The 22,995-nt window shown below is 39.4% G+C and overlaps 1 protein-coding gene across 6 annotated transcripts in view; it reads left to right on the top strand.

The window, feature by feature from the left end:
* APP (amyloid beta precursor protein) overlaps nt 1–22,995 on the top strand; it is a 274,034-nt gene that overhangs the window by 134,959 nt on the left and 116,080 nt on the right. For all 6 annotated transcript variants that reach the window (XM_068546942.1, XM_068546941.1, XM_068546940.1 and 3 more), the window contains exon 6: nt 19,485–19,687. In XM_068546942.1, the coding sequence (XP_068403043.1) occupies nt 19,485–19,687 (203 nt within the window). The remainder of the gene's footprint in view (nt 1–19,484; nt 19,688–22,995) is intronic.

Raw genomic sequence — 22,995 nt, 5'->3', positions numbered from 1 at the left:
AGAAAACCATAGACAAAACAAAAAGACAACCTACTGAATGGGAGAAAATATTTGCAAATGATATGACAAATTAAGGGATTAATATCCAACATATATAAGCAGCTCATACAACTCAAAAAACCACACAACCTGATTAAAAAATGGGCAGAAGAACTGAACAGACATTTTTCCAAAGAGGAAACGCAGATGGCCAGCAGGCACATGAAAAGATGCTCAACATCACTAATCATCAGGGAAATGCAGATCAAAACCACAATGAGATATCATCTCACACCTGTCAGAATGGCTATCATCAAAAAGAACACAAAGAGCAAATGTTGGTGAGGATGTGGAGAAAAGGGAACCCGTGTGCACTGTTGGTGAGAATGTAAATTGATGCAGCCACTGTGGAAAAACAGTATGGAGGTTTCTCAAAAAACTAAAAACAGAGCTACCATATGACCTAGCAGTTCCACTCCTGGGTATATATCCTCCCAATGTCTTTTAATTAAACTGTCCAGATTTCCTGGATTACAAAATAGTAGAAGAGGAAGAAAATACCAATCCTTACGATTATGACAGGTTTCTGGCAGTAGTAACCCCCAAACACTAATTCTTTGCTAAAACCAACATTTGGATTTTGTTATCTTCAGTGTAGAACCCCTAGTTTAGATGGGATTCACCATTGTTCATGTCTAGGTGGCCCTTAAAGTTATGTATTTTTTGTGTGTGTTTTCTTTTGGCCTCAAGATCCACATAACAGCATATCATGCCTAGAAATGTTTCCTTCACTTGAGCCATGTGGCTCATCAAATCCCTGGTAACTAACAATTGCATGTTGGAACTTTATCTTGAACTTAGTTACATGTAAGTCAGCTTCTGGGAGCCCTAAAATAGAAGTACCTGAGGTTTCCCCCACTCCGTCTAAACTGGTACCAAGACCCTATCACAAAGAACTTAGCAAAACTTTCATAACCCTGTGTTTGTTTTGGAAGGAAGTCAATCATATGGAAAGTAATTTCCAGATACAGTTGGCCCTCCATATTCGCGATTCTGCATCTAATGCTTCAACCAACCATGAATCAGAAATATTCACACAAAGAAGTTTTTTTCAGGAAGTTCCCCAAAAACAAAACTTGAATTTGCTGTGCACCAGCAACTATTTACATAGCACTTACTTAGTACTTATAACTGTTTACATGGTATTAGGTATTAAAAGTAATCTGCAGATGACTTAAAGTATAATGGAGGATCTACGTAAGTTATATGCAAGTACAATAGAACCATGAACAACTTGGGGGGGGCGGGTAGAGGCTAGGGGCACAGACCCTATGCAGAGTGGAAAATCCCAGTGTAACTTTACAGTCCGTTCCAACCAACCTGGGATCGTGTAGTATGCATTTAGTGAAAGAAACCCGCTTATTCGTGCACCCATGCAGTTCAAATCCCTGTTGTTCAAGGGCCAACCAGACAACATCATTTTATATAAGGGACTTGATCATCCACAGATTTTGGTATCCTGGTTGGGGGGCACCCTGGAACCGAACCCCTGCAGATACTGAGAGTTGACTGTACTCAAAACTATTTCCTTTGATTAGAGGTAAACAAAATCTATCCCAAGTAAGAACTAACTTCAGCTTCCTTTTTCACCTTCCATATTTACAAAGTAACATTTTCGGTGTTTTCTGTATGTAAATGGAAGAGGGTAGCATTATTCCATTTAGTTGAAACCAGTGTTCCCCTGAAGTATATGTGTGTGTGTTCAATGTTCATGATTTATTGATGCTTCATTTGTTTTGAAATGATCCTAAAGGAATAGTATCCTTTCCTTCCTTCAAAATTGGCCTCACTTAGACACAGGCATAGAGAACAAATATATGGATACCAAGTGGGGGGGAAGGCGGGGTGGGATGAACTGGGAGATTGGAATCGACATATATACACTACTATGTATAAAATAGATAACTAATGAGAACCTACTGTATAGCACAGGGAACTCTACTCGGTGCTCTGTGGTGACCTAAATGGGAAGGAAATCTAAAAAGAGGGGATATATGTATACTATGGCTGATTCACTTTGCTGTACAGCAGAAACGGACACAGCAGTGTAAAGCAATTATACTCCAATTAAAAAAAAAAATAGCCTCACTTATCTGAAAATGAAATTGTCTCCTCAGTTAACCTGTAGCAAATTTCCTGTATGGAGTGAGACATTAGAAGAACAGTCTTCACTAGTTAAAACTTTAGAATGTACAATATTTGAAAGCAATGAATTTATTACTACCAGATAAATATAGTAGCTCAAACTAATGATTTTGTATTCACATTATGAGTAGTAATATTTTCATCTACCATTTGTATTATTTTGTATATGTATGTGTTCTATATTATATATATTTATTTATACAAATAAATTGTTATTTGTTGTAATTGACCCAAATAGTGTGAGCACATTATACATATCCTTAGTGTTGATAACATTATTTACTTAAAAAACACACATGTCACATAAAGATAAGCATATTTTTATCTCTTTTAAAACTGTATCACTGATCATATTTAAGCAACTTTAAATAGGTATGATTTTACTTGCATCAGATGTTATGGTTATCTTTAATCAATAAGATTCCTGTAGGAAATGAAAACATTATACCTGTAATACTTTATTGACTCCAGCTGGTTTCCCAGTTTCTTAATTGTATACATAATCTAGTATCATAGAATTTTATAGCATCTTCATAAACTTTTTGAAGGTAGCTAAAGTGCAAATTATGAATGTTTATATGTTTTAAAATAATCCTAGCAGTAGTGGTTTCTTTAGCTCTACATTTTATTAATCTCTATTCATTTGTCATCAAATTAAAAAAGAAGAACACACAGACCATCGATCTGGTTATACTATCTTTACACACTTGAAGATACCACAGATGGATATTCACCGTTGTAATTTATGTCCTCTTTTACAAAACACTTTGTGCCATATAAATAGTTGTAAAGAGAACTGAACACTGAGCACATAATGGGCTATAAATGCTTGTGTATTGACTGAATTGTTTTAGTAAAGTATAGTGTATAATTCTGGAAAAGATTTGCCAGTGGATATCCCAAAATAGAGCATTGTATTAGAAGTTACTTGAAAAAATATTTATAGGAGAGCACCATTTTATTGAGAGCAATAGTAACTCAAATTATATAAATGAGTTGCTATTGTATCTCCTTGTAGCATATAATGAAGTTTTCTTTTGCATTTGAGACCATTGTTTACTGTTAGTTGAACTTGTCTTCCAATGTGTTCTGCTTAGCAACCTGTTGCCAGGACTATGTGAAGAGCTCTTACTGTGGTTATAGAGGTTGCAGTGGAAATTTGCTATCTTGTTATGTCAGCTGTTTCAATACAAGTCGTCGTGAGATTAATGTGTTAGATACTAAAAATGCTAACACATGTTAGCTACCAACCTGGAAAAGAGATAATCATCACGAAGGAAAGGGCAATATTGCATTTATGGTCATTTAATGATGGTAGAACTAATCTGCATTTAAAAAAAAAACATTTTGTGTGGAGACAGAAATCTAATGTAATAGATGCACCCAAGTAGTTTAGAAAAGAAAGGACTTGTTAATGAATAATATGATCTTTGCTTCAGAAGTGTCTTTGAAGGTTTAAAGTGTGCTTTGAACCTAATAAAACTTTCTTGGGTCTGTTTCTTTACATCTAACATGGGAAAAATTAGAATAACCTGTATCATAGTACTTGCTTTCAGAACTGAGTTAAAGAATAGGTATCGACGCATGTTGAACTGCAAAATGTACAGTTGACTTGTTTGTAATGCATGGCTTGGAATTGTAAGGGCAGGCCAGTGTGGGCCTGGTGTTTCCTTAATCAATTCATTCTCACACTGTCAAAGAGAAAAGCTCTCCTTAGGGTGTAATGACTAATCTACTACCTCTGGTTTGATAATCATGGCTATTATAACATGTCCCTTTTTAATTAGGTCTTTAGAAAGTAGTGTAGGCCTTGTAATTATTATAATCAAAAATAATAGATAATGACTTAGGTACTCTCTATCCTAGATGAGATTGAGAACATTGTTAAAATAAATTTTGGTAGTAAACAACTAATGATATTTTATGACTTGAAATATGCAGGAGTCCTTTTTATTATAGGGAAGCAAAAAATATTAGAAAATATGATTTCCTAGGATTGGAAAATGACTAAAAATTAATGTAGATTAATTTGGGCTCTTTTGTACATTTTAAATAAAAATTCAATAGATGTTCAAATAGCAGTAAATCATTTTGCTTTCAACTTCTGTGTATTTGAAGACCTTCAATTTTATATTTGTTATGTTTCAGAAACAGTTTCAGAAGAATTATGGTATCTTAAACTTTACTGATAAATAAGGGAAAATATATATCAAAGTTTTAATCTTTTTCTTCCTGGAACATGCTGTTCATTTTTTTCCATTTAAGTGTTTGTACCTCCTTTGAGTGTTAGGTGGTTCACCTCAAGTAGTTCTCAGGAGAATTTTTTAGTTAAAAATTATTAGAAAATTGGAACCAAGGAGTCATATACATGTTGAAGTGGTAATGAAGCACTTTGGTTTTATGAATTGTTTATAAAGTAGTCACAGGCAGCAACGTTGCATTTGAAGTAATTTAATGATGGTAGAACCAATCACAGAGGAGCAGGATGCCAAGACCACACTTTCATAGCATCTATATGTACCTAATCCACTTAGCGTCCAACCTCAAATACAACGCATTTTCGGTGCTGAAACACACTTAGCAATTCTTATGCCCAGGCCGCTCTTAACAAGATAGGCTTTCGCACTTCCTTCCATTTGGAAACGTTCTTCCCCAACATGCATGTTGGCAAATTGACTCTGTAGGTCCAATTTCTGTCTTAAATACTATATCTAGAACATCTGTGATCTTTGACCATGACTCCTAAATAGGACACTATGTTTTTGTTCTGTCGTTGGTATTAGTTGACAAACAAAGTAGTACTTTTCCTCCCTCTTCATCTGCCTAATCAAGGTACCAGTACAAACAGGCCCAGATGGCCTCTGGGTTCAGGAATCTAAATATTCATAGGATAGAAATTTCCATATAAAGCTCCTTAGCATAAATAAGCTCTTAACACCAATTATCTTTGCTATTTCTCAGAAGCCCTTTTTCTTACATAACTTGTCTGTCATTGTCATTTCCAACCAGTCTTTCCTATACATTCTTTGCACAAGGCTTTGGAGGTTTTTTGTTCTTTTGTCGTCAACTATCCTGCCATCACTGTTTTTGTTGCTGTTGTTGTTTTAATGTTCTTTAAATTCCTGACTCTGGTTATTTCTTTTTGATCATTATAGTGTCTCCCTTAATGGCCCTTTGTTCCTGCTTGCTGCAATCCTACACCCTTGGACTTTAAATACCAGTCCTAACTCCAGTTAGGCCAAGGTTTATTTCTCCAGCCCAAACTCTACTTGGATATTTCAAAGACATTTGAATTCTAATATGTCCAAAAGAGAGTTCGTAATTCCCACCCTCCCTGCCCCTCCCGTGGTTCTCTCAAAGCTGTTTTAACTCAGTAGTGACCCCACACCCTCTCCTAGGAATTAGAGCTAAGACCCTGGGGCTCCTATTGTGCCTTCCACAAATCCCGTCGGTTCTGGATTCATGTACTTCTTTCCATCTTTTCCAATACAGTCCTAGTCTAAACTACCATTATTTCTGGAGTTACTGCAGTGCCCTATTCATTTACTGCTGGAGTTACTGCAGTGTCCTATTCATTTCTGTTCCCATTGTCTCTCCCCTACGCACCCCACCCTTTTCCACTCACATACACCCTAAGCCATTCTCTATATGGCAGCCGGGATGTGGAGTGTATAGATAGATACATAGAGCCGATCATGGAACTTCCAAGATTAAGTTGTGTTAGTGGCTTTCCTTAAAAAAGACCAGTACACAGAGAAAATACAAGGAAGCCCTTTGTGGGAGGCTGAGGATGACGTTAACAATTACTGAACGTGTTCTTTGTGCCAAGCCCTCATCCACGTTCTTTTTAGCATTAACCTCTCTCACCCAGCTTCTCCCTACCTGTCTCCCCACTGCTGACTCCACAGCACACAAGTCAACGTGGCAGGCTTTCCCCACCCCAAGGCTGATGAATCTCTCGATAATGTTTTCTTCCCCAGCTTTCTGGGTTTCTGTTGGTCCTCAGCCTCAGCTTCTCAAAATGAATTCCCCCGACAGTTCCTTTCAAAACACCCTCCTCCAGTAGTCTCAGTCTTAGCAGCCTATGTATTGGGCCCTGACACTGATTACACCTTATCTGTTTTATTTGCTTATTGCCTGTCTCTCCTCAATAGAATGGAAGCTTCCTGAGGGCAGGGACCTTATCCTTTTCTCATTTAGAGCCTCAGATCTAGCAGAGTATCTGGTCCACAGTCTCTAACCACTAACAGTTTTGACTGAACTTTTCTTATACTGTTGTTTTGAACATAGTAGAATGTCCTGATTAGGTTCTTTAATCGATACAAGAGAATACCATCTCAGGGAATTTTTCACATCGATCTCTGAACTGGGAAGCAGCTTGAATTATGCTTGTACGATGTGAGGGGAAGCAGAGAGGAATGGCGTAATTAGACCTCAGAAGGCTAGATTCTATTTCTAGTTACATATGGTATCAAAGCAGAACCTATTAGCAATGCAGAAAGTAAGTGGCCATCTAGTCAGTTATCTGTGATCTTTCAAGAAGGGTAGCTCTTCAGTTTAAAAAAAAAAAAATGTGCAGCACTGTTTACTTAATGGAAATAGAAATATAGTGCCTCCCAAATTTGTGTATTTGTGTCCCGAATTTCTAGTCCTTTGTTTCCAGCTGTCTGCTGGAGGCCTCTGCAATAGATTCTTACAGCATCTGAAATCCATCATGGTCAAAGCTGAACCCATTCGTCTGCATTCCTGGCCATCCATTCTTCCTGCTGTATCCTCTGTTACCATGAGTAACTGTTCTCTACCCAGTCTCTCCCTCTGGAGACATCAGCCTCATCTTCTCACTAACCCCCTCCATCCAGACGGTCGCGAGTTCTGTCGTGTTATTTTTTCACTTCCTGAGTGGTCCTCAGCTAGAATCCTCAAGAGCCTTCCCCCCCCGACCTATTTGTCCTTTATACTTCTGCCAGCTCATACCTGTTGAAATGAAACTAATCTTGCCACTCTTCTACTTAAAGCTTTTCTACTATTAGCAGATAATCCATTACAGTTTATGTGCACATCTCTTACAGCAGCACTTTATGCATTTTTACGTGTCCACCTCTGCAGGACTCTGAGCTGTGGTCAGCGATTGGAACTCTACGGGCATAATGCCTGAGAAAAATAGGTCTTCACAGATTTTTTTCTTAAATAATAAACCCCAAGGAAAAAATATATGAAAAGCAAATGATAATTTTAATTAAACCATTTTCAAAACCTAATAGCATTAAAAAGGGAAAAAATATATATTATAAATATAAATTTAAGCCATAGTCTATAATTAAGAGCAAATAGGTACAATATTTGGCTCCTACCATGTACTTGACATACATTAGCTGGTCACAGCATCTCCTAAGATAGAGAATGGTATCATTCCATTTTAAAGGTGAAGAGACTAAGTCACAGCAGGGTAAGTCACTTGGCCACAGTCACACCAGAGTGATAGGTGGTTTCCAAAAATAATTACCATGCTGTACCTCCTCTCTACGACCCAGAGAACTAGAATATTCAGTTGACTGCAGTATGGTGCAGCGTAATTTTTCCTTGAGAAAAGGAAAAATATTCACAAAAATGTTCTCAGCAGTTCAACCTAAAATATAATGCACTTACACATTAATTTCCTTGCCCTGTACCTCCTGCATATGTCATATTGTACAAGGAGTGTTGATACTTGATAGTTTGACTCTACAAATTTCTCAGATGTCAACTACAGATAATCTTTAAAGATATACTTATCAAGGCAAGGACGTGGGCTTGTTTGTTGGAAGAGGAAGAGAGTGGGCTCATTAATGGAAAATGAACTAAAAGTTTCATCTCTCCAAAACATGCTTTTCCTAAATATTCTGGCTCATCAAGACTTTCATAATAGGGAAAAGTGAAAGCCAGGCTATACTTGGCTCTACCTTTCGTCTTTTCCCTATAATTTAAAATACTTATTTCAATAAAGCAGTGCTAAGGATGTAATGTAATGAACACTGCTGTCTGTTATACAGGAAAGGTGTTAAGAGAGTACACCCTGAGAGTTCTCATCACAAAGAAAAACATTTTTTTCTATTTGATTTTGTATCTATATGAGAGGATGGGCGTGAATTGAATTTACTGTGGTCATCACTTCAGAAATAAAATGAATACTTATTTCAAGCCCTCAGAACAAAGAGGCAAGGGAGCCTTGTGGTTTGTTTTCCCTTAGGCATAAATGGCACTTTGTACCACCTGAGGATTGGTGTTAGATGTACAGGCAGACCTCAGAGACATTGTGGGGTTGGTTTCAGACCACCACAGTAAAGCAAGTATAACAATCAAAGGAAGCACACAAATTTTTTGGTTCCCTGGTGCATATAAAAGTTATGTTTACACTATGCCGTAGTCTCTTAAGTGTGCCATCACACTGTCTTAAAAAAATGTGCATACCTTAATTTAAAAATTCTTTATTGCTAAAAATGCTAACCGTCATCTGAGTCTTCCACAAGCCATAATCTCTTTGCAATAGTAACATCAGAGATCACTGATCACCGGTCACCATGACAAATATAATAATAATGAAAAGATTTTAAAAATTGTGAGAATTACCAAAATGTGACACAGAGACGTGAATTGAGCCAATGCTGTTGGAAAAATGGCACCGAGAGACTCGCTGCCGCAAACCTTCAATTTGTGAAAAAAATGCATTATCTACGAAGCACAATAAAACGAGCTATGCCTGTTTCTCTTTCTTCCTGGGAATCCCCCCCCTCCACCCCGCCCCAGGAATCTGGGGCAGGACGAGGGATCCAGGCAGTTTCTGCTTGTGCTGGAGGGAGGAGGAGAGTTCCTTGTTATTGCTTCCCAAGTAGAACCGCTTATTTTTTCACAGGAGAGATGGTGGGGGGAGCCACAGAATCGGTGAGCTTCTCTCCTTTCTAAGGAGCAGGTACTTAACAAGGTGTCCCCAAAAGAAAGGTTAGGCTGGTGTCTTGCTTTGTGGCTTTTCTAAAGGGCTTTGTGGCCATTTTGTGCAGAAACCATCTATAGCTTTCTATCAGTGCCCATGTATGTAGATCCAGTGGAAAAGGTTGCTAGGCACGTTGCCTTTGCTGAAAGGGCACCTGTTCAGGGCATGTTCTCTTACTACTCTCTTTATTTATTTTTATTTCTTTTATTGATGTATAGTTAATTTACATTGTTGTGTTAGTTTCAGGTGTGTAGTGAAGTGATTCAGTTATACATACACACGTATATATTCTTCTTAAGATTCCTTTCCATTATAGGTTATTACAAGATACTGAGTAGAATTCCCTGTGCTATACAGTAGGTCCTTGTTGTTTTTCTGTTTTATATATAGTAGTGTGTATATATTAATCCCAAACTCCTCATTTATCTCTCCCCGCCCCCATCCCCTTTGGTAATCAGAAGTTTGTTTTCCATGTCCGTGAATCTATTTCTGTTTTTCTTACTACTCTCTTTAAAAATGTTAACAGTCCTCCAACTACCGACTCCAGTGTACCTTACCTAGCCTTCCTGTGTTCATGTTCTCCATAGCGGTTGTCACCTGGCATGTGCTGGGCTAACATTTTTGCTTTGGTTTCTTATATTTCTACCTCTCGCCCCAGTAGAATATAAGTACCAGGAGGACAGGGAAGTTTATGTTTTATTCCCAGCAATAACTTCAGTGTCTAGAACAGACCCTGTGGAACCTAGTACCCACTCAAGTATGTTAGATGGCTAAAGATCACATATTTCCAACTCTTCACCCAAAATGTACACAGATCACCTATACTTACCAGCAACCTTAATCTTTGGATATGAGGAATTTGCTCATTCAAAGTTTTCTGGCATAGCATCTGAATAACCAAGATTTTGTTTCAGGTATCAAGATTTTAAAATGACTCTGAAAGTTTTTATCACCTTACGTGCTTCTCTTTAATCCTACTTGGTTCATGAAGCTGTCAGGAAAAGAACCTGCTTTTGATTATATATGGCTTTTCTTGCCTCCAAGATAGTCTTTTAAAAAGCAATTTAGCTTCTTACTATAATTATATTCCAAACTTAATATTTCTTAAGTCTTGCCAGAATAACATTTTCTCCCTTGCAACATATTTTTTATGATTTAAAGGTAAGACAGCAAGTGTACTAAGTACTTTAGACTATATCTTGAAAATCTAAGAACATTTTTCTACAGAGCCCAAAGGATACCATCTCACCCACAAAATTAACAATAGTTTTAAAATATCATCAGGTAGTCGTATTTTCCCTAAACCTGAGGAATGACCTTCCCTGCTTGTTTTTCCACACCGTATCCCATGCAGGACCAGGCCTAGCATCTTACATCCTTAAATCTTAGGATTCAGAACAGCCCTGTTTGTATCATGACATCGATGTACTAAAGAAGCTGTACCCGTCTTCCTAGAAACTGCCCATCCTTTGACTTGCCTTAGGTCCTAGAGGTATTATTTAGATTGTTTCTCTATTCCTGGAATATTTTTCTTTTGATGAGTGTGTACTGAGAAAATGAAGAAAAGATCAATTCTTTTTCAAATGTTCTAAACAAGTGCTGCTAGCTACACCAGACCTTGCTTTAATGCTTCTCTTATCTCTTTGCTGTTCTTGTTTTTTTAGACATTCACTAAATTAAGCAGGGTAACATTTAAAAGCTGGTATAAAGAAAAGCTGATTTTATGCTAAACTATCATTTTTATAGTCTTTCTTCCATTTTCTTTCATGTCTAGCATCTTACAGTGAATACCATTAGTTTTATTCTTAGAATTGGCAAGAACCTGAGTAGTTAATACACCCATGAATTTAACACTGGATTCTATAATCTTCTATTCGTATCAGTGTGCCAAGTGGTAATAGAATTCTGAAAATATAATCTGTAGCATAAGCGTTTTTTTTAACTTTAAAGATTAAGTACTTTTGTATTCGCTCCCTTAAGATCTTTCCTAGAACTGCCTAACATCTGACTCTTTTACGTTTTCTAATAAAGAAAGTCAAACTCTTCATGTAATTGTCATAGATTATTTCAGTTCTGAGTGTTTTGGAGGACTGTCTCCTTGGGATTTAGTCATGACATCATTCATTCATTTATACGCTTGAGCCACGTGCCATGCCAAGCACTGTGCCTGTGGCCTTGGCTTTATTTCTCTCTTATGTGATACTTGCTGTGGGTCAGGTGCTCTTCTAAGTGCACTGCAAGTTTTAACCCATTTGTTCCTCATCATACCCTATGAAGCTACGTGTTATAAGTCTGCCATTTACAGATAAGGAGGCACAGAGATTAAGTAATTTGCTCCTGGTCACAGAGCTGAGATTCAGATCCAGGCAGTCTGGCCCCGGAGTTCATACTTTGAACCACTCTGCCGTGCTGAAGAGCCTCGCCTCCTTGGAGCCTGCATTCTGCCCTCTCTGAAGAAGGCGAGAGAGGCAGGGATCACGTTGCTTCTGCTGTAGAATTTTAGAACTTGGACACCCTAGAGCCCGTGAGGCCTCTCTCTTTGTTTCCTTGTATCTCCTTTGTCCTCAGATCAGGACATAGCACAGTCTCCCACTCTTCCCATCTCCACCCCACCCCAGCCCACCCTCTTTGCCAGGGGTCATCAGTATTTCTGTAAAGAGCCAGATAATAAATATTTGAGGCTCTGCAGGCCACATATAGTCTCTGTCACATATTTTTCTTTCTGTGTGTGTTTTTTTTTTTTTTTCCTTTTCATCTTATAACACTTTAAAAATGTGAAAATCACCCTTAGCTCACAAGATGTCCAGGAACAAGTCACGGGCCGTAGTTTGCCACCCCCTGCTCCACGCCACTGCTCATGTGTCCTTCTTTGAGCACTCTGTGTTCTTGTCAGCTGATCTGTTTCAGGCACTCAGGTTTTCCTCTCCCCTCCACCACAGGACCTTTGCACATGTTCTACCCACTCTGCCTTTCGACAGCTGTCTTTAGCCTCTGGACTTCATTAATTTGGGGCTTTTTTTAGGCCACATTTCAGAGCCCTTCCTCGTGGATGCCTTGTTATACACCCCCAGATCTGTTCAGGTCTCATTTGTTTGGGTCTCCTGGCCCTCCATAATTGTTATCACAGTTGCAATTTTACGTTTATACAGGTGATGATACCATTGTCCTTTTGGCTGTTAGCCCACGTGAATTACCCTTGCACCCCAGGATATCTCTAGCTCCCAGCACGTGTTCCTAACCAGGCTCCCAGCTCCGCTCTCATCTCCCTAGAGCCCACTCTCCACCCAGCAACCAGAGTCATCTGTAAAACAAATCAGATTTAGTCATTCCCATTGCATATAAATAAACATGCTATTTCTGACCATAACCAGCATGGCCTTGCTGGGTCATGCCCCACCTGTCTGTCTCTACCGCCCTAACGTACGCTTCTTCCCCCTGCCTCACTCCCCGCAAGCTCACTGGCTCTTTGTTGTATTTTTATTCGTGATCGTGCTAAGCTTGCCCTTGCGTTCAGGGCCTTTGCACATTGTCTTACTCCTATCTTAGCCATCCGCCCACCTTGACTTTCAGCATTCCAAGTCTCGGTGCCCAGGACCCTTTCTCAGTGGCCTTCCCCTGATCGTCCTATTTGAAATGCTCCCCCTACAGCACCCCCCCCAACACACACACATCTGTTATAGCCACTGGTTAACACATTAGCCTTTCTTTTCTCAATCAACTTCTTTGCATTTTTTTTTTTTTGTTATTTATTTGCTCATATTGTGCCTCCCCCACTAAGATATGTTCCGAGAAAGCAGAGGCTTTGTCACGTTCACTCATCTACCCCCGGTGCCTGGAATATCACCTGGCACTTGGTAAAAGCACAGTCAGCGCTGTTGATTGAACCACTGGTGTGTGGCATTGAGAGGCACTTAATGGCATGGTCGGATGGAGGGGCGAACTAATGCATTACCCTTTTTTTTTGCTGATTATCGATTGGTGCACATCTCTCTCAACTCAAATACTCAACTGTTCACTGACTAAAGAAAAAATACCTGAATACCTGGTCTCCGCAGTTGAGCATCCATCGCTGTTAAAACCCAAAGCCTGTGTAAAATTCCATTGTGGTCAGGCTTAGGTACTTGTTATTCCTGGTTGTGCATTATTAGGATATCTCTTCTTCATCCTCACACCCACTTTTCACGTCCTACCAGCTCCAACACCTCTAGCTCACAAGAATCACTTTCCCCTTGGAATTTCTAAAGCATTTAGAATGAAGGACGTCTATTACTCAGTAATTAGCGTAGATTCTCTCTCCTGGAAGAGGGATTCATTAAATGTGTAAGAATGATGATACACCCTAGCTTAGACTAAAGTTGTGACCTATCTAGCTCACCCCTAATGCCTGAATCATGAATTCTTGGTGTCTCAATTTGGTCCTTATCTTCCTAAAGCAGGAGTCTGTGACCTGGGGTCCAGAGTAAGCTAGTGAATGGTCTGCAAGGAATGCCTTTAGCTGCAGGTAACAGAAACCCGGTCATCGGTGGTAGGAGCGCTGGGCTGGTGCAGTGATACAAAGATGCCACCTTTTTGTATCTTTCCATCCCACCATCCTAAATCAGCTTCTGCATCCTAATGTTTATCACCTAACAACTGACAGCTGGCTGTTGCCCCTCCAGGCGGAGACCAAGTAGAAGAGCAGGGGGTAAAGGAACAAAAGTGCTCTGACCATCAGTAGGAATCTTCTCATCTGGAAAGTAAGAACCGTCCTAAAAGCCCCACCTAAAAGTCCAAGCAGGTGTCCTCTGGCATCTGATTATCCAGAAATATCTCGGTCACATGGCCTTCCCTGTCCCCAGGGGCATGGAGTGTTTGGTTTCTTACTTTCTCTGGTCAAAAAAGGGATGGAGAAAGGAGTTAAGCGTGGCTTTGGGGTAGCTTTCAAACAGTTTCTGCTGCAGAGCATTTTTCAGGAGAGATGAGTCAGATTCTCAGAGATCCTTTCATGGACAAATTAATAATACCCACTACCTAAGGAATGCCATCAAAACAACTATACCGAAATTCAGTAGACTGCTAAAACAGGGGTCAGTTTTAGATATTACCTATAGGTAACAGAGATTCTGACAGTACATTAAAGGTAGATAATTTTTTTTTTAGTAATCATCAACATATGATGGATTGAATCCTGTGGGCATCAAATTCATTTACGAAATACCTAAACTGATGAATTCATTTAGAGAATTAGTTACTTAACTAATTCAGTGAGGCCATGACTGAAGAAGCCATAGATTTGTTAAGTATCATAATCTCCTTTTTTTGTGTGTTCAGCTCCTTATAATTTGTTCCCATAGGGGGTTGGGGGCTTGGAGTGGAGGTATATTTTTTCAGATTTGGAGGCCCTGAAGATAACAGTTTTATTAATTAACGAGCTCTTATTCTAGGCCAGTCGTGAGAGTATTTAAGAAGAGCGAGGCATTACAATAGCAGTGTCCTCTCCTTTTTAACCCTTTTTGCTGAACTGTAATGTACATAAAGAGAAGTGCGCGTAACACAGGTGTACAGCTCGATGAATTTTCAAAACTGAACACAGCCAGATAGCTGACGCCCAGATCAAAACACAGCCTTGCCAGCCCGCAGAAGCCTCTCTCCTGTTTCCTCCTAGTCACTAAACTTCCCCTTGCCAATGTGTAACAACTCCTCTGAGTTCTATCAGTGGCGAGGAGTAACTGTTTTCATAGTTTATATAAATGGAATCAGGCGGTGTGTCTTGTGTCTTATATGTTTGGCTTCTAATGGTGCCTTTAGGTGGGAGAGAGAGTGGCTTTTTCTTACTTAGCTGTCCCCCGTCTTGAAACATTTACTCAGACCCGGGAAGAATATGCTTCCTACTTTCTCACATTTTCTGGCAGCTTCTAATTTTCCTAATTTAACAGCAATAATTTCAGAGACTGCTTTCCTCTGGGACAAACTGACTTATCCAGCCATTGTACCTTCCAGGCTAAACTGGCAGCACTAAGACCTGGGGAGGAATGGGTGGGAAAGAACTGTTTCCTTTGTTTAAAATTTTGCTTTATTTTCTTTCTCTATTTCCAACCCTGGGAGACTCTTTCTTCCCCGTTCTAGATCAACACGGAAGTGTCTGAGTGTCTTCCTGTTGAGACTTGCCCTTCTGGCCCCCAGTTGGTCCTTACATTCTGGGAGCTGACAGCTGTTCTGCTTTCACTCTCCCCTCATCACTGCCGAAGTTCAGGTCTCGTGATTGTCCAATTCACATAAACCATGGGAATCAGCTGTCTCTCTGCCATTTCCTCTCCTTTGTCCTACAGAAAAAGCAGAAAAAACATCAGTCTTAACAGAGACGATGAAAGAATAAATATAGCTTTTTTAGAGAATGCAAATGGTGAATTGTTTTGCATACTTAAACAAAAAGGAATTAAAATGTGAATAAAAATCTTTGACTATCTCAAGGGACTATCAGGGAGGCAATGGCAAGTGGAGTCAAGGTCATCCTTTACTTAGAAATACAAGAAGAGCTACCGTTGTGATGCAGTATAATCTTCACCAAACTAAAGTCTTGTGTGCTGACACATAAAATTTTATCATCAGTGATTTATTTCCTCAAAATAATGTCCCTTTGACCCTTTAACCTTCTTATTTAATTCAGATACTCCTGAGATGATGAGCATTTTCAGATAAGTTCCCTCATGCTTTAGAAGTATTTTTTATTATTGGAATTTAAAAGCTGTAAAAGCTGTCTGCTTTAAATTGACAGATGCTAAAATGTATGAGTGAATGAGTATTCCACCGTGTTCTCAAGGGACTATTTTACTGTGCCTTGTTTGTTTATAAGGAAGTTGCTTTATGACGCTCAGCCTCACATCTCCATAAACTAGCCCTTCCTTGCATTTTCTTGCACTGTGATCACCTCTCTGAAACCGGCTCACCTTGGTCACATCACAGAACAAAGCTGTCCAGCAGTTGAAAAAAAGGTGGAAAATATTTTTTCCCCTTTCTGTGTTTCCAGTTATTTATGAAAACTGCAGCTGGAAGTTGTAATGTTGGCATGTTACGCCTTCTTTTGGAAGATGCCACATCTTTAAAACATAACCGTGTGCTACTGTTTTAATGGTGTCCAAATAGATAATTGAATTCGTGGACATCTAAATTTAATTCCGGAAATCAAAGCTATGGTAATAAGAACTGGACGCGAGTTCTCTTAGGCCAAGTAATTTAATTCCTCAGCCAGCTGAAATATTATGTGTCTCTGTTCCTTGTTATGATGCCAGTAAGTTGCTCAGGCAGATGCAGTGATGGGTGGTGGGGATCTATTTCACTCTTTTTCATGGCTCCACGCATACTAGAATGCAGATCACTTTAAACACAGCTGTTTTTATACACATGTTTTCTGTTTGGAGTTTTAAATGTAACATTCAAGTCATAACAGATGTTTGGGGCCTAGGGTCGTGTTTTCACCATCCCACCTGGAAGCACAGTGCTGTCTTAACCCTGGGTCACATACCTGGACCCTGTCACTCCATCCGTGCTTCAGGACAGCATGCACATGTCATGATTTAAGGAGAAGACTCATTGAATTTGATTTCTCTCCCTATTTTTACCTGAATTGTCCACTTAATTTGGATAACTAAAGAATATTGGTGCCTATGATTTGATTGAACACAGAAGAGAGCTCAAACACAAGAAATTGGCTGATGGCATGCACTAGGTCATTTTTACTTTATTCACTAGCAGTACAACATCAAGATTCTGTAGAAAAATAAAGAGGCAGTATCCTGGGTAAAACTGGCATCTAAGCAACTGTTGAGCTTAGGATTCTTTTGAAATGTTGTCTTAAGTGGTAGACTTTTGTGCAGGAATTCAGACAATCAAGAAATCAATGATCGTACCCCATTTATCTCTAAGCAGATGAAGGCTTATACCATCTGATTATCAGTGCGAATGTTTCTCTTCCTCTTCTTGCCTATTTTTCACGGTCTCATGGAAGTGTTAAAATAACTGGTTAGGGTTTTCTCTGTATTAACACTTCATTTGTTCAATTAATAATAATTTATCTATAAATAAGTTATTATTGATTTTACTCTGCCAAATAAGTTTCTCCTTATTCTCTTATTTAACCACATATTTCAACTGCTTTTGATGTGTCCATTTATTATCTGTAAGTCATATTTAGTCAGAATTTAAAAGGCATTCCACTTGGGGGACGGGGGGTTATACACAATTTTTTAGAACTTGTAAAAGTCCTTTAAATTCTGAGTTAATCAGGGAATTCCTTTTTTTTTTTTAATACATCTTTATTGGAGTATAATTGCTTCACAATACTGTGTTAGTTTCTGTTCTACAACAAAGTGAATCAGCCATATGCATATGTACATCCCCATATCCCCTCCCTCTTGAGCCTCCCTCCCACCCTCCCTATCCCACCCCTCTAGGTCGTCGTAAAGGGAATTCTTTCTAGTGCTATATTCATCTTTTTACATATCTGTCCCTTTTTCACCCTCAGTACTTGTGGCTCTCCTGTCAGACTTTCAGTCTTTGAAAACCTTTCGCCATCTTCCTTTCTGTCCCCGTACACCACGGAATCCTACCATTTTCTTTCCCTAACAGGTTTGAAATCTGATCTTCTGTACAATGCCGAACTCACACTAGCGTCCCAAGGCTCCAGGTTGTCGCTGACACAAACTCTCCAGATTCCTGTCATGTCTCCCAAAGAGTGAGCTTCTCCTTGTGGGCAAGAATCGACTCGGGGGTAAAATTTAAATGTCAACATGGCAGTTCTCAATCCTATCCTGTAGTGCTTCTTGTGAAATAGAACTGTGGCAGATGCTCTGGGGAGGTGAAGTCCTCCACCACATCTAGATCTTTTTCCCGTATTGATTTTGTGATCTGATCAAGGATGAAATATCTATTTCTCCTCTCCAGCCAGATGGCACATGAGATACTGTCACTGTTTAACACTTAGATTCCTGTCTTCATTTATCATCTTCCAGATGCTCTTGACCATGTCTGTACTGGCAGGTATATGACTGCCACAAGGATATCTTACTTGGACTTTCTGATTTTGTTCTAGACATACTCTTCTTTGGCCATCCAAATCTGCTGATTTATTACTTACCACTGATTAAGTATATACGTGTTTAATGCCATAAATAGTATTTCTGATCCCCTTCCCAATTATACTGTGACTTACTGCCTATCTGTTACCACTGTTCTCAGTGTTGCATATTTCAGTGGTTCTCAGAATATTGTCCCCCCACCATCAGTATCAGCATCACCGGGGAAATTGTTAGAAAGGCACATTCTCAGGCCCTGTCCCATCACTGATTCAGAAACCTGGGGGTGGCACCTGGTGATCTGTGTTTTAATAAGCCTTTCAGGTGCATCCTTTTGATGCTCGCTGAAATTTGGGAACCAGAGAGATATCTGATATTCTAGAAAGCTTACACAACGAGCAAAAGGGAGCATAGGTGTAGTTTCAGTAGGCATCCCTGACCATTGAGCTTACAGGCTTATTTAAGCCAATTTCTTCTTCCCCTTTCATTTCCAGTTTAAACTTTCAACAGTAATTTTGAACGAATTTCCACCTTCCCTTATTGAATATCTACTCTGCAGGTGCTGTGGGGTATTTTCACCTACAGGAGGAGAAGTAATCCCAGTAACACAGTAAACTTTGTTTTGGTCTCCCCCCACCCCAGCCTTTTTAATAGACTTTATTTTTTAGAGCAGTTTTAAGGTTAGAAAAAATTTGAACAGGAAGTACAGAGAGCTCTCCCCACCGCATTATTAACATTTTGCATTACCATTGCATGCTTGAACCAATATTGATACATTATTATTAAAGTAAAGTTTACATTAGAGCTCACTTTTTGTATTGTACAGTTCTCAGGGTTTCGACAAATGCATGATGTTGTATATGCACTGTATCAGTGGATATCCACTGATGCAGTATCTTACAGAGCAGTTTCACTGCCCTAAAAATCCCCCGGGCTCTGCCTATTTATCCCTTCCTTCCTACCCCGAACTCCTAGCAACTACTGGTCTTTTTATGGTCTCCATAACTTTGCCTTTTCCAGAATGTCATACAGTTGGAAGCTGGGTATCCTCTTCTTTGCAACTGCAGAAACTAAGAAGAGCTGTGCTCAGGGGTAAAAAGTTGCAGATATACTGAGCTGGAATTCATTTCTGACCTGCTGGCTTCAAACCTTGTGTGTGTTTTTATTCAATGTCAGGTTTCCTCTCAGATGTCCAAAATTCCTCGTCACTGATTTTTTTTTTTTTTTCCTCTCCTGAAATTTGTTTAAATGACTATCATTGTTATTTCTCTTTCCTGCTCCAGTGAAGACAAAGTCGTGGAAGTAGCAGAGGAGGAAGAAGTGGCTGATATTGAGGAAGAGGAAGCCGAGGATGATGAGGATGAAGAGGACGGTGATGAGGTAGAGGAAGAGGCTGAGGAACCCTATGAAGAGGCCACAGAGAGGACCACCAGCATCGCCACCACCACGACCACCACCACGGAGTCTGTGGAAGAGGTGGTCCGAGGTAATCCACTGTTTACTCGGATTTTCTTTCTCGGGGGAAAGGAAAGCATCACACCAGAGTTCGAAATTTCTATCCACCCTACCACCATTGCGTCCCCCAGCCAAAAAATAAAAATTCATAATAACAAGTTGTCTTGTGCTTGTTGAACTCTTTTTGGTTGAACAAGCAGTCTAACAATTCATTTCAAATTAACATGACATCCTGATTTTACAGTCTGTTCTGTGCCTTGTGTATGCTACTTGGTACACGGTTCTGTAAAACTCCACCTAAGTGGGGGCCATGTCATTTGACAAAGGCTGAGTTAGGCAACCTCCTTGGTATTCTCCTGACAGTGGGTGTTTATTACACTCCATTGTATGTTGCCTCTTTCACATCTAGACTGTGAGGTCCTTGATGTCAAAGACTGGATTTTACTTAATATGATGCAGAGTGCCTGCCTTATAGAAACTTTTCAGTAAATCTTGGTTGAATGAGTAGTTGCAATTAGATTTCGTTAAAGCAAAAGAAGGCTATTTGGTGAGTATCACATTATGTTTTGCCGTGAAATTTAACTTGGATGACTTGTGTTGCCTTTACAGTATTTTATTGGGGGAAGTGACAGTGAGAGGTAGATGTAGTGTTACTATCTTAGGCTTTCTTTTTCCGTTTCATTAATGCTCCTATTGGAAATGTGGTAAACAGAATGAACTAAAAGACTTCCTTTTTGTCTCCATGAAATAAAAGCAAGCACTCAGTTTACATTAAACAACCAAAGCTAGTGAATTGTTGAGTTGCCTTTCTTAAAGCGTATGCATTTGTTTTGCAAATAGTAAAAGATGGTCCTAGGATTAGATTGAATGAGTGTGGACAGAATTATTGTTTTAATGTATTGCAAATACTTTTAAAGTCCATCCACAAATGCTACAACATTGTAGGTCTTTTTCTCACTTTTATTAAAGTAAAATGATTTCTGCTCTGCTGTTAAATTGGAGTTTAAAATGGGCTACTTTTTTGCCTCAAGTAGGTTCCTGATGATCATTGTGGTATCTTCTTCCCTTCACTGCATTTTTTATAACTTTATTGAGGTATAATTTACATATATAATTCATTCACTTTAAGTGTATAGGTGTATAATTCAATGGCATTAATAAATTTACCAAATTGTGAAACCATCACCATAATCCAATCTTAGAACATTTTCGCCATCCCAGTACGAGCCCTCACACCCATTCACAGTTAATCCTTGCCCTCACTGCCAGCCCCCAGCAACCATTAATCTACTTTATGTCTCTACAGATCTGCCTTTTCTAGGCATTTCATATAAGTGGGGTCATACGTAGTCATTTGTGTCTGGCATCTTTCACTTAACACAGTAGTTTCGAAATTATGCATTTCTTTAACTTGTAGCTTTTTTTTTTTTTTAATAAATTTATTTATTTATTTTTGGCTGCGTTGGGTCTTCGCTGCTGTGCGTGGGCTTTCTTTAGTTGCAGTGAGCGGGGGCCACTCTTCGTTGCATTGTGCGGGCTTCAGTAGTTGTGCCACGTGGGCCCAGCAGTTGTGGCTTGCGCGCTCTAGAGCGCAGGCTCAGCAGTTGTGGCGCACGGGTTTAGCTGCTCTGCGGCACGTGGGATCTTCCCGGACCAGGGCTTGAACCCATGTCCCCTGCCTTGGCAGGCGGATTCCCAACCACTGTGCCACCAGGGAAGCCCTAACTTGCAGCTTTTAAAACTGAGATTATCCTGAGTTGAACACTCACGGTTAGCTTAAAATCCACTGAAGGTATCACATATTCTTTTAAAATATACATATAGTACCAGATAGATTGTTTAACTTTATCATTCCCTACGTAATGACAACTTCTTATTCAATTTAGCATGTAGAGTAGATACACATTTAAGTAAATGCACATTTTGTTGGAGGCACTGTTTTTCAGGGTGTTTTTCGTGTACCTCTTAGGACCATTTGTGGCAGATCTGGCTACATGAACTTGTTAGTTTCTATTTTCCTAGCTGGGAAAGACGTATTTTACAGGGCTGCTGCTTCCTGAAACCTAAAAGTTGTGTGACTACAAATTACAGCAGCTAGTGTTCTGCCGTGGGACTCAAGTTCTTGTGCTCTCCATCAAGATAGCTGTTTGCATAGTAATTGTTGGCCACTTATTCAACATTCATTTTTGGAGTACCTCTTTGGAATGAGCCGTTTTGCTGGGCTCAGTGGATCAATCATACGATGAGAATACACAGGATAGCTGACCCTCATGGATGTTCAAGTCTAGTAGGAAACATAAGTCAAAGAAATACAAAGTGTGCTGTAAAAACACTACAAGCCCAGAGCCTACTTCAAAGAATAGGAGATTGATCAGGGAAGGGTCTATGCAAAAGATGGCATTTGAAGGGGAAGTGGAAGGGCTGGTGGTAGAGCTACTGATGGATTTTCTTGTAGCCTACTTTACAGTCAGTAGGAACAACAAAACCAATATGGTGCCTTGGGAAGGTACGTGGCATGCTTGGGAGACAAGGTTAGTCCAGTTTAAACTAGAGCAGGTAAATCTTCCATAAGAGGGTTACAGGAAATTAGGTCGGGCCTACAATATGGAGACCTTTAATGCCAGGCTGGCAAGTATGGGTATTAACTGAGGGTGATCAATTCAGGACCTGCTATGTGGTAAGGATTTTTCTAGTAGAAACAATGAAGAGATTTTGTTTTTATGTTACTGCTATTGAGGGGATGGGTGAACAGGGAGTGACATAATTTATTCAGTATGTGAGAGAATGCCACATAAACTTATGCCTGTATTCCAAACCAAGATAGAACTCTCTTGAGATAATATGGTCTTGTTATATTCTGAATAAGTCCAGTTCTTTTTGCTTCAGTTTTTCTCTACACATTCTGAATAAGTCCAGTTCTTTTTGCTTCAGTTTTTCTCTACATGTAGCATTATTAGGTATTAAGATAGAACATAGAGGGGCATATATGTTTTGGTATTTTTATAGAAAGACAAAGGCAATTAAAAGAGAATTTAGAAAAAAATCTCCAGGCTAAAGATTAAAAAAATAAAAGAAACTAGCCTTAAAAGATAAGTTAATACTACTGATGTCAAGAAGAGCATTAAAAGTGACCTACGAAAGCAAATACCTGATCATTTAGAGGTACCAACTGTTATTGCTAGAGACAGAAGAGGCTTTAATGGGAATCCATGCATCCATCTAAGACTCCTGAAATGTACAAAAGCTATGATTGAAGCAAGTCTTTCTGGGAAAGGAGACCTAAGAGGAGAAACATGTTGTGGTATATTGCATCCATGTCAGAGAGTTTTCTGTGTTCCC

This window comes from Eschrichtius robustus, chromosome 6 (genome assembly GCF_028021215.1).
Source record: "Eschrichtius robustus isolate mEscRob2 chromosome 6, mEscRob2.pri, whole genome shotgun sequence".
NCBI lineage: Eukaryota > Metazoa > Chordata > Mammalia > Artiodactyla > Eschrichtiidae > Eschrichtius > Eschrichtius robustus.
Note: the sequence above shows the minus strand (reverse complement) of the source record. Positions and strands in the feature narration are given on the sequence as shown.